The 12,948-nt window shown below is 45.5% G+C and overlaps 1 protein-coding gene across 1 annotated transcript in view; it reads right to left on the bottom strand.

The window, feature by feature from the left end:
* Positions 1-7,446: 7,446 nt before the first annotated feature.
* The window catches only part of ppp4r1l (protein phosphatase 4, regulatory subunit 1-like), a 71,048-nt gene continuing 65,546 nt past the window's right edge, over positions 7,447-12,948 (bottom strand). The window contains exons 19-20 of the mRNA XM_078418657.1: positions 12,752-12,893; positions 7,447-9,331 (exon numbers count right to left, since the gene is read on the bottom strand). Coding sequence (XP_078274783.1) covers positions 9,183-9,331; positions 12,752-12,893 — 291 coding nt within the window. The 3' untranslated portion in view covers positions 7,447-9,182. The remainder of the gene's footprint in view (positions 9,332-12,751; positions 12,894-12,948) is intronic.

A 12,948-nucleotide genomic window follows, 5' to 3' on the forward strand; every position in this document is an offset into this window, starting at 1 on the left:
CAGGATAGTGTTAGTGTGCAGGGACTGCTGGTCGGCGCGGACCCGGTGGGCAGAAGGGCCTGTTTCCGTGCTGTATCTCTAAACTAAACCAACCCCCTTGGTCCTTGCTGGAATATGGTACCCAACAAGATCAATGACCTGCCCCAGACGTCACTGATATTGTTACTGCAACAGTATTTAGACTCATTCAATGATTTCAGCAGAATGCTCGCCCCGTGTCTACACCAGGTGCGAATCCATGTGCCAATTGCTCCCAGCGACCCAGCAGGATGGTAATGATGGCACCTACGTTGCCAGCATACGTTGACATGACCTGTGTCCAAACAACAATGAAATGCAAGACAAGGGAGGGGTAGTTAAGGGGTGAAAGAGTGAGGGTGTGCAGAGGGCGATTACACTTGCTCCTGGACATTTGGTCAATGTCCTCAGATTATTCCGTGGTCCATGGGCGTTAATAAATTTCCAGGAGATAAACAGAAAGCGAGGGGGGGGGGTTTAAAAGTATGGTTGAATGTCTTTGTAGTAAACATGTTGAGGGGAAAGTCCATTTGCCCAACAGTCATGAATCATATGATGAGCGTTTGTCGGCACGGGGCCTGTACTCGCTGGCGTTTAAAAGAATGAGGTGGGACCTCATTGAAACGTACCAAATAGTGAAATGCTTGGATAGAGTGGATGTAGAGAGGATGTTTCCACTAGTGGGATAGTCTCGGACTGGAGGTCATAGCCTCAGAATTAAAGGACATTCCTTTAGGAAGGAGATGAGGAGGAATTTCTTTAGTTAGAGGGTGGTAAATCTATAGAATTCTTTGCCACAGAAGGCTGTGGAGGCCAAATCAATGGATATTTTTAAGGTAGAGATAGATAGATTCTCGATTAGTACGGGTGTCAGGGGCAATGGGGAGAAGGCAGGAGAATGGGGTTAGGGAGGAGAGATAGTTCCGCCATGATTGAATGGCGGTGGACTTGATGGGCCAAATGGTCTAATTCTGCTCCTATCACTTATGAGTTAGATAGAGCTCCAGGGGCTAGTGGAATCAAGGGATACGAGGAGAAGGCAGGCACAGGTTACTGATAGTGGAGGTCAGCCAAGATCACAATGAATGGCGGTGCTGGCTCAAAGGGCCGAATGGCCTCCTCCTGCACCTATTTTCTATGTTTCAATGACCTTATGAATCTTCTTACGAAAGACCAAAGACACGGTTTGCTTTATTATTGGCTGGGAAGATGGACTAAGGTAACAATGGTGGGAAACATGCGACCAATGGGACATGTGGAAGGCCAGGCAGAAAAACTGGTCACTGTTGCCCCCCCCCTCCCCTCCACCCCGCCCACCCCTCCGATGATGAAAGGAGAATTGGGAAGGAGAGCAAGCCCAGAGCCTTACCCTCATCAATGTAGTAGAGCCTCTGGTAGTTGGTGGGGATTGCAGTAATCAGCTCCAGATTGGATTTCATCTCCCCTATCGTCATGTTGTTATGACATGCGGTTAATCGGAACTTCTCCCCTGTTGCCTCCAGGTGGACTCCCAGGTTGAAGGTCTTCTTTGGCAGCATGAGGTGTCAAAAGGGGTTAGGGTGACAGGTCCTCCCTCACCTTGGCCAACTGCTGGAAAATGGATAACACAGCTCCTGGCGTGGCGCCCTTCATTAAAATCACATTCAAGCAAAGGAGGCAATGGCTTTTAATTCAGTTTTTCCACCCCCAAGTGTCACATTGGGTAAAAGTTGTTAAACACTGTGCGTGTTTCACTGCTTGTGGCATCAGCTGGTGATTGTGACCAGAGTTTTGTTTGACATCTCCTTGGAGACGGGTTTTGCTTGCTCAGCACTGTGAGGGAGGAGAGTCCAGCCGTCACTGCCAGCTCCTACTTTACAAAGGTCTGTTTATAACAGCATCAATAAAATCATGACCAGGGACAAATTCTCAACAGGAGTAAGTGAGAGTGAGTTAAGTAAACGTGTGAGTGAGGAGCGTGCAAGTGCATGTCCATAAATATGTGCGAATGGAAGTTCATTACTGAGTATGAAGTCAGATTGAGAAGTTGAGAGTGAGAGACCGCGTCTTTGCAGAGAGACGGAGATATCTTGCTGAGTGAGAATGCGTGAGTTGTGTCACGTGTACGAGTGTGTGTGTGTGTGTGAGAGTGAGTGTGTGTGAGTGTGTGTGTGTGTGTGTGTGTGTGTGTGTGTAAGTTGTGTGGACATGTACAAGAGTGTGTGTGAGAGTTGTGTGCACGTGTACGAGTGTGTGTGAGTTGGTCACCTGTACAATTGTTTAGGTGTATGCATGAGTTGAGTGGACGTGTATGAGAGTGTTTGAGTGTGTGTGTGTGTGTGTGTGTGTGTGTGTTGAGTCACGTGTATGGTGTGAGTTGAGTCACGTGTATGAGTGTTTGGGTGTGTGCGAGTTGAGTCACATGTGTGTGAGTTGTGTCACGTATATGAGAGTGTGTGTGTGTGTGTGAGTGGGTCACCTGTATGAGTGTTTGGGTGTATGCGTGAGTTGAGTGTACGTGTATGAGTGTGTGTGTGTGTGTGTGTGTGTGTGTGTGTGTGTGTGTGTGTGTGTGTGTGTGTGTGTGTGTGTGTGTGTTTGGCTGTGTGTGTTATGTCACGTGTATGAGTGTTAGAGTGTGTGTGTGTGTGTGTGTGTGTGTGTGTGTTGAGAAACATGTATGAGAGTGTTTGGGTGTGTGTGAGTTGTGTCACGTGTTTGAGTGTGAGTGTGCGTGTGTGCGAGTGTAAGACTTCCTGAGTGATCAGTACAGAATTTGTTTTTATTGTTTTGTGTGAGCTAAACAGAGTTAGTTTACAACCTTCATATTTTAGATCTTGCAGCAAAACCTTGATACTCACCTGAACTTCTGTTGATGTGTTTCCATGAATTGGACAGCAAGTACAGGATTTCTAGATTGAACCATTCTGATGAAGGGCCATCATTCAGACACATGAACTCAGTTTTTCTCTCCACAGTTGCTGCCTGACCTGCGGCACTATGTCCAACTTCACTCATTTAAAACAAAATTGTGTTAGTTAATTTAAAATTGTCCAAAAAAAGGAGTCTAGTACTTTGCTTATTTTGATTTCAAAATCCTGATAATTTGCGAGCTTGAATACTTTTTTGATCAAAATATTCTAAAGCATTCCAAACCGGACCCGAGCCATCGAAGTGATTGAAGGCACTAGACTTTGAATCAAAACGTCATAGCTTTGAAGTCAACCAGGTAAGAACCAGAACTGAACCAGTTGCCAGTCTTTTGATCCAGCTGTTTCATTGGTGACTCTTCATCCGAGAGCCCAACCCTGTCCTCTTGCTCACCCAACCATAGTTTCTGTAGTTGCAGTTCCGTTGGGGACCAGGCTGACCTGTAGCACTGACTAACCTTGGATCTGCACCACGTCAGATGCTTTATATCTCCAAAGTAAGCATGCAGGCCAATAAACTGAGCAAACGATAACCATTTCAATAGTCAATAGTCGTTTATTTGTCACGTACACATAAATGTGCAGTGAAATGAAACATTACCCGCAGTTCAACAATAAGACCAATAAGAATAATCAATAAAAAATGCAATAACACACACAATCATAAACTAACACCAAACAAAAAGAAACATCCATCACAGTGAGTCTCCTCCAGTCCCTCCTCACTGTGATGGAAGGCCAGGATGTCTTTTCTCTTCCCCTGCCGTCTTCTCCCGCGGTCAGGCTGTTGAAGTTGCCACGTCGGGGCGGTCGGGGCTCCCGACATTGAAGCCCCCGCCGGGCAGAGAAAATCCCACGGCCTATTTCAGGCCGCGCCGGACGGTGAAATGTCCGCGGCGGGCCGACCCAAGCCCCGCGATTCAGGGCGGGCAAAGACGCTGCCGCTGTTATTAATACGCAGAATATATGCCTTACAGCGTCAGAGACCTGGGTTCAATCCCCACTACGAGTGCTTGTCTGTACAGTTTGTACTTTCTCCTCGTGACCTGCATGGGTTTTCTCCGAATTCTTCGGTTTCCTCCCACACTCCAACGCCGTTCAGGTTTATAGGTTAGTTGGCTTGGTATAAATGTAAAATTATCCCTAATGTGTGTAGGGTCGTGTTAATGTGTGGGGATCGCTGGTCGGTGTGGACTTGGTGGGCTAAAGGGTCGGTTTCTGCACTGTATCGCTAAACTAAACTAAATATAACAATGCAATTTTGAAATATAAAATGATTCATTATTTGCAGAGCCTAAAGTAAATAGCCTGAGTGCCCAGGTGACTGCTGGCCCAGTTAAAATGTGGCATTGCTGGTTTACCCTGCTTCTCTCTCCACAGATGCTGTCCGACCTGCTGAGTATTCACATTTCCTTCTTGCCCCTAACATCCCTTAATTGGAATAAAATCTTCCTAATTTTAAACTCCAACCTCTTTGCAATGAAGGCCAAAATGCTGTTTGTGTTAGTAGTGCAGCAGAGGATGAGGTCCTTTGGCTCATGATACCTGCGCTGGCCACGATATCAATGTAAACTGCATACCCGCCTGCATGTGGTCCATATGCCTCTGTCTAAATACCTCTTAAACATTGTTATTGTATCTTCTTCCACCACTTCCTCGACAACCTGTTTCAGGCACCCACCACTCTATGTATAAACAAAAACATCTACATTAATCTTGAAACTTTAAACTCAATTTCAAGCTATTCCCTCGCGTATTTGACATTTTCACCCTGGGAGAAAGTCTATCCACTTTATCCACGCCTCTCATCATTTTATGTCCTTCCAAAGGTTCACTCCCTCAGCCTCCAAAGCTCCAGAGAAAACAATCCAAGTTTGTCCAACCTCTCCTGATATACCCCCCTGTTACAAAGTGCTGGAGTAACTCAGTGAATCAGGCAGCATCTCTAAAGAACTTGGATACGTGACATTTTGGATTGGAACCCTTCTTCAGACGGTTTAAATTTGTCTGAAGAAGGGTCCCGACCCAAACGTCACCTATTCATACTCTCCAGAGATCCTGACTGACCCAGCATAACCGCAGCACTTTGTATCTTTTTTGTAAACCTGCATCTGCAGTTCCTTGTGACTACTCCCTAATTGTTAATCATGCGTTGGATTATGCACGAAAACAGCTAGAACCCTCTGAACGTCACACATTTGCAGTCTATCTCCATTTAAATAATAAAGCTGTATTTTGGTTCCTCATAAATGTCCTCCATTTAGCAGCCTTAATCTATCTATATCCCGTTGCAGAACCATAATTATCCTTAAAACAACATGCTCTTCCACCTCTTTTATGGTAAGGAGACAATAGAAGCTCATTAAACTACACGGAGGTTGGGGGAGGGGATTGTCTCTGATGGGATAAAACAGGGACCACGGTGATAGACCAGATAACCCTATATACAGTTTATGAGTGAAGGAGTCAGGATCATGGAAACATTCAGCATAGAACTGGGCTCTTCCTGGCCATGATACCAAATGGGACACCAATCCCATTTACCTGCATTGGGTCCATATCCCTCTCTGCCTTTCCTATCCAATTACCTGTCGAAATGCCTTTTAAATATCGTAATAGTATCTTCCTCCACTAGCTCCTCCTGCAGCTAATTACAAATAATCAGCACCCTCTGTGTGGAAAAACCTATCCATCAGATCTTTACATTTCTCCCCTCTCACCTTGCACAATTTCCTCTCGTTCTGGACTCCCTTGCTCTGTTGGAAAGATTGAAAATATATCCAATCTACGCTCCTCGTAATTTTGAAAAGCTTCATAAACCCATCCCTCAACCACCTGGGTTCTAGTGAGAATAAACCCAGCCCCCCCCACCACATTCCAGCCAACATCCTGGTGAATTTCTTCTGCACTCTATCTATCGTTGTCACATCCTAGCTGTAGAGTGAAGCCATGCACAGTACGCTTAAGTGCAGACTAACCAATGTTTTGTACAAGTGCAACATGATATCGCAACACTTATATACAATGCCTCAGCCTATGTAGGCAAGTATACCAAGTGTTTTCTTGACTTTCCCACCCATCTGTGTGCCACTTTCAAGACCCATGCACATGCACCCCAGTCTCTTTGCACCTCAATGCTCCTATGGCCCCAGCCATGTACCCCATACGTCTGCCAGAATTTGACTTCCTAAAGTGGATTACCTCAAACTTGTCTGGATTAAATTCCATCTGTCACTTCTCCATCACATTTTCCAACTGTGAAAGATGGATATTTAGATGCAAAATACCCCAATTGTGAACTCATGGAAAGAAGTGTCTGGAACTACTACAACCTCCAATATTAATTGAATGTCAAAGAAAAAGAAACCATGTTCAAAGCAACAACAACAGCCATGCAGTGCAGGACTTATTGTGAATGTGTGGAGTACTGATTGTGGATGATCAGCCATGCTTACAGTGAATGGCGGTGCTGGCATGAAGGGCCGAATGACCTACTCCTGCACCTGTTATATATTGGTCTATTGACTGCTGTACTGCTGTGAAAGATATGAAGATCTGGTCTTCATTCTGGCAGTAAAATCATTGAGCGGTGGCGCAACGGTAGAGTTGCTGCCTTACAGCGAATGCAGCGCCGGAGACTCAGGTTCGATCCTGACTACGGGTGCTGTACTGTACGGAGTTTGTACGTTCTCCCCGTGACCTGCGTGGGTTTTTTGAGATTTTCGGTTTCCTCCCACACTCCAAAGACGTACAGGTTTGTAGGTTAATTGGCTGGGCAAATGTAAAAAAAAAAAAAATTGTCCCTAGTGTTAATGTGCGGGGATCGCTGGGCGGCGCGGACCCGATGGGCCGAAGGGCCTGTTTCTGCGCTGTATCTCTAAATCTAAAATCTACAAAGAGCTGCACCGTCTGATGGGCCGAATGGTTTCTCCTGTTGTGTAACCATCCTGAGGATGGATTTATCGAGTTTTGAAATGATTTGTGGTTCAATGCAAGTCAAAGCAGTCGGAGACCCACTTCCCCTACCACCAGACGGACAGCAAGTTAACCAAAACAAAATCATTTAAAACAACTTTTACAACCTGGATTAAAAAGGAAGCCTTTAGATCTTGGATGGGTGTATAAGTGGTTAAATTTGAGATTGACACTTTGCTTACAAAGATGGATAATATAAAACGACTTCGTCAAGAACCGTGGCCATTCACATCTGCATCTGGGTCAGTCTGGGTCACTCTGCTGTACGATAACATAAATCAACACGAGAATGAATGAACCCCTTCTACCACACAGGTCGGCATCGCACGAGCCCCATTATTTGTCCCAGCTCTGTCCAATTTGAGCTTGGGCTCAGACACATCTCCATAGTGAAAAGATTGCCATTACCTGGCTAGGCACTAAGAACATCATGAGACCGGAGAACAGCTCCACAACAAAAAGCCCGCATGCAACAAAAGGCAGTCTTCAAGGATTTTGACGAAAGTGTAGAGAAAAGCAAACAAAATCATTACAGCAACACAGTATTTAATGTTAATTGTAAAAACCCAAACTTGCAACTATAGTTACAATATAGTCAGCCTTTACACTATACAAAAACCTCATTCTTATACACCATTCAATAAAAAACGCTTGGTAATACAAGTTGGCATCAAAACAAGGCAAGTGCAAAGGCAAGAATTCCTGATGCAGGCCAATTCTTTCACCATAATGCATGGAGGAGGAGCTGATGACAAGGACAGAAAAGGAGGGTTGCACATTCAGGGGACACCCAACACCACCTTTCCAAAAAGAGGAATCCTCCGCCACTGGGTTAGACCATTGCTCTCACTGCCATGCAGGCAGAACCAAGCTCCCCTTTCTACCCAGCCAGGTATGGCTTTGTTCCCCGACATTGGTACGCCAGTTGCCCCAAACCCACCCAGTGTGGTGAGCGATGAGGTTGGACAGTTTAGAGTCGCCTAAAGGGGGAGCCTTAGTGGAACGAGTGGTGGATATTGAAGCAGGCCCAGACTGGTACCAGCAGTCCTCCAGCCAAATTCAGCACCAAATAATTAGGTGGAGGTTTCATGTACCTCTCCTTTACCTTGGGAGTACCCTGCAATTCCATCTCCAAGCACTTATCACACTCCCTTCAGCAGATATGGAGCAGCTGATCCAAGGATAAAAGTAATTAAATTAATTTATATAAAAAAAAGATTAAAAGTTCACTCTACTTCACATTTACCCCATTCAAATCTGAAGGTATATCAGTCCTCTACTTTGCCATTAGTGGTATCAATTGCATTTTCAGTGCTATTAAACTCAAAACCAGTGTTCCCAATTACATTGTGAATTTAAAGAGTTAAAATGCACCTGTGCAGCAGGCTGGCTAATCCCCAGCCTCTGGCCTGCCTTGAGTGCCCCTTGCACCTTCCAGGTTAACCTGCACCTTCCAGGTTAACAAACCTGCACCTTCCAGGTTAACTTTCAAATGACTAAACTGGCTCAGATGATCAAAGAAAAGTCGGGGTGGGGTGAGAGGCCCAGGAGCCTTGGTTAAAGGAGTACAAGCTCCACTTCCCTTTTAAGTTGCTCAGAGACAGTGGTCCCAAGCAGGTCAGCAGAAGCCCATTGTCAACTCGCTAACAGGGCGCTGATTGTGTGTTTCAAGGTAGAAATGGAAAATAACTATTTGTGGGAGGTGGAGAGGAACAATAAAGAGATATCTGCAAGTTTCCAAAAAAGTTAAAACTGTGCTCAAAGGTCACCATGCCCACGCGTTGTGAAACTTCCAAATGCATGTCATTTGGGCATCTTAGTACAAAGAATCTATACAGAATTAGAAAGGTTAGGAGTGCAGTTGTCTTTAAAAAGATATCATGCCGTAACAATTTCAAAAGTAGTTTACTTGTAGAAATAGAACTGTATTAACAAATAAAAATAGTTGTGTCAAAGGGTGCTTTTAAAAAGGAACTTTCACATTAATTTTCTGATCCAAAAACAGTCAAGGAAACACGGCTCTTATTGTCACCACCTGTCAGTGAATCCCACACCAGCACAACCTGGAATCCTCTTCCCCTCGGCAATAAAAGCTCTGTATTTAACAAAGAGGAAGCTGCTGACATCCTCTAGTCCAGACCCAGCCTGCAGACCAAGGCAATGCCCTCCTCGCCCCCGTCTCGCCTCCACCGTGCGCCAGAGACATGGTCCACGCAGTGCAGCACCACTTTGGTTAACCGCGTGTGGTTCGAAAGTCAGACAACGTTGTGGGAAAGGTTCTCAGTTTATGAAGGAGGCGGTGTTTGCAGGGTTGATCCGGAGCTCGGCGCTGGCAAAGTAACGCACGTCACGGTCTCGGTCTGACTGCAGGATCAAGACGATCTCTTCGACGGCTTCCACGTGAGGATTATCAGCCTCTGTGAAATACGCTGGGAAGAAGAGAGGGTCAGTGCACTATGAAACAGAGCCCGCTCGCATTCAGTCAGCCAACGATCGTCAGGGAGCAGGAGTAGGCCCACAGCCCCCACGCCTACTCTGCCATTCAGTGGGTGATTCTCAGCCTAGCTCACTTTCCTGCCCAGTTCCCATATCCTGGCAACTCTAGAAGCCAATTCATCACAGCCTCAAATACACTCAATGACCATGATGAATTCCAATAAATTCCAACTGCCGGCGTGAAGACATTTCTTAAAATGGCCAACCTTTTACCTGGAGAATCCTATTGTGGTTCTATACTCTGCGGCCAGGGAATGCAGTCTGTAGGGATCCTCTCAGAACTGTACACTGCATGATCTTATGGGCTCTCGCTGCCCTGACTCCAAGGCAAGTAAACCCTTCCTTATCTGTACTGAATACTGCGAATGAAGGGATAAAGCCCTCCAAATCTCAACCCTAAATGCTGAGGTCCAATTTTCATCTGAGGTGTGAATCCTGTAAACCTCGAGATAAGCTAGAGAGGATGTTGCAGAAACCCTTGCACACACATTTGTATCATTTTTATCCACAGGTGAAGTTCCAAAAAACTGGAGGGCAGCTAATGTACTGTTATTTACGAAGGAAGCCAAGGACAAAGCAGGGAACTACAGGCTGGTGAACCTGTTGTCGGTGGTAGGAAAGTAACTGTGCATATGACCAAACTGTTTACCTGAGCTAGTCCCATTTGCGTGCTTCTGGCCCATATCCCAGCTTGTTCAACATATCCATCGCCCAGAGTGTGGAAAAGGTTGCCCCTCGGTTCCCCTTTAAATCTTTCTGGTCTCACCTTTAACCTGTGCTCTCTTGTCTTAGACTCCACTAACCTGGGTAAAAGCCGATGACCATTCATCTTATTTACAGCCCTTCATGATTTAATAAACTTCCAATGTCACAACTCAGTATCCTATGCTCCGGGGAAGAAAAGCCCCACCCCATCCAGTGTCTCCTTAACTCAAGCATCCTTGTGATTCCTTTCTACGCCCGTTGGAGCTTAATGAGGTCCTTCCTATAGCTGGGTAACCCAGAATGGCACACAACACTCCAAGTATGGTCTCGCCAACATCTGACACCAGTTCTCCTGTTTGTGTGGGTATCTCTCTAGCTGCTGCCTGACCTGTTTGCTGTTTCCACAAAGACACTATGCCCTCTAGTGGACAAGACACCAAACAAGAATGCAAAATGTTATAAAAACCAATAATTAGTTTGGTGTCGAGATGCAGCGTGGAAACAGGCCATTTGGCCCACCGACTCCACGCCAACCACGCCGTACACTAGTTCTATATTATCCCAGTTTGGCAACCTACACGTTAGGGGCAATTTTACAGAAGCCAATTAACCTACAAACCTGCACGTCTTAAGAATGTGGGAGGAAACCAGTGCACCTGGAGAAAACCTAGGCGGTCACAGGAAGAACGTGCAAACTCCGTACAGACAGCACCCATAGTCAGGATCAAACCTGGGTCTCTGGTGCTGTGAGGCAGCAACTCTACCGCTGCACCACCGTGAAAAGAAATCAGGAGCTCCTTTTCATGCAAGGGTTGGTGGAGATCTGAAATTCTTTCACCAAAGTATGGAGATATTGGCAACAGGAAATTAAAAATTGGAGGCGAATAGAATATTATAAGAAAATTATTATTAGAAAATTATATAGGTGTCAGAGATTATGGGAGAAGGCAGGATAATGGGGTTAGGATGGAGAGATAGATCAGCCATTATTGAATGGCGGAGTAGACTTGATGGGCCGAACGGCCTAATTCTATTCCTATTCCTTAAGACCTTATGATTGAGAATGATCACATTGAATGGGTGCTGGCTCGAAGGGCCGAATGGCCTCCTCCTGCACCTATTGTCTATTGTCTAATAGCAGTATCTTTACCACTAAGTGTCGTAAAAAGAGAAGGATGAAACTGGGCAGGACAATCGGTGTCGGCCCAGATCTGGAAAATTGACCCAAAGATCTTGCAAAGTTGTTCACACAAACCTTCGGGGACTTGTGTCTAGGTCGGGAGAGGTGTTTCACAGACTAGTTAAACAACAGCATGGTGCAGATATACTCACAGTATATGTGATCTTATCTTATAGTCTGATCTTATAGAGGTCATGAGAGGAATAGATCGGGTAGATGCACAGAATCTCTTGCCCAGAGTAGGGGAATCAAGGATCAGAGGACCTAGGTTCAAGGTGAAGGGGAAAAGATTTAATAGGAATCTGAAGGGCAACTCTTTTACACAAAGGGTGGTGGGTGTATGGAACAAGCTGCCAGAGGATGTAGTTGAGGCTGGGACTATCCCAATGTTTAAGAAACAGTTGGATATGGACCAAGTGCAGGCAGGTGGGACTCATGTAACTGGGACATGTTGGCTGGTGTGGGCATGTTGGGCCGAACGGCCTGTTTCCACGGTTTATCACTCTATGACATGGAGCCAAAGTGGAAAGGCCATCAAGGCATGAATTTATAATCGAGGTATAATGTCAATTTCTAAAACACCCAATATCAAATGTTCATGTCCAGTTAATAGACAATAGACAATAGGTGCAGGAGTAGGCCATTCAGCCCTTCGAGCCAGCACCGCCATTCAATGCGATCATGGCTGATCACTATCAATCAGTACCCCGTTCCTGCCTTCTCCCCATACCCCCTCACTCCGCTATCCTTAAGAGCTCTATCCAGCTCTCTCTTGAAAGCATCCAACGAACTGGCCTCCACTGCCTTCTGAGGCAGAGAATTCCACACCTTCACCACCCTCTGACTGAAAAAGTTCTTCCTCATCTCCGTTCTAAATGGCCTACCCCTTATTCTCAAACTGTGGCCCCTTGTTCTGGACTCCCCCAACATTGGGAACATGTTATCTGCCTCTAATGTGTCCAATCCCCTAATTATCTTATATGTTTCAATAAGATCCCCCCTCATCCTTCTAAATTCCAGTGTATACAAGCCCAATCGCTCCAGCCTTTCAACATACGACAGTCCCGCCATTCCGGGAATTAATCTAGTGAACCTACGCTGCCCGCCCTCCATAGCAAGAATATCCTTCCTCAAATTTGGAGACCAAAACTGCACACAGTACTCCAGGTGCGGTCTCACCAGGGCCCGGTACAACTGTAGAAGGACCTCTTTGCTCCTATACTCAACTCCTCTTGTTGAGATGGGTCACTGTGTGACTGATGACTATTGGGATTGCTCAAGTTGTCCATTGCTCAAGTAAAGCACTGATGCTTTCAATTTGGGAATGCTTCATACGTCCAAAAACAAACACTTGAAATTTGCATGTTTTTAAAGATCAATCTGAAATATTAACTGTTTTGCTTCGCAGACGCTGCCTGACCTCCTGAGTACCTCCAGCATGTTGTTTTCATTGCATTTTCACACTTACGTTTCTCCAGTAATGTATGCCTCAATGCCTTGGCCAGCAGCACACGAACATTCGGGACTGGATCGGTGGCCAAACCCAGCAAACTGGGAAGAAGATGTTCCACAAACTGATTTACTGGCATACATTCTTCCTCCACAATTGCCTGTGCAGAAACAGAAGAATTTTTTATCATTTAGTGCTGTTTCCCTTTCTTTAAA

This window comes from Rhinoraja longicauda, chromosome 22, assembly GCF_053455715.1.
Source record: "Rhinoraja longicauda isolate Sanriku21f chromosome 22, sRhiLon1.1, whole genome shotgun sequence".
In the NCBI taxonomy this organism is placed as follows: Eukaryota; Metazoa; Chordata; class Chondrichthyes; order Rajiformes; family Arhynchobatidae; genus Rhinoraja; species Rhinoraja longicauda.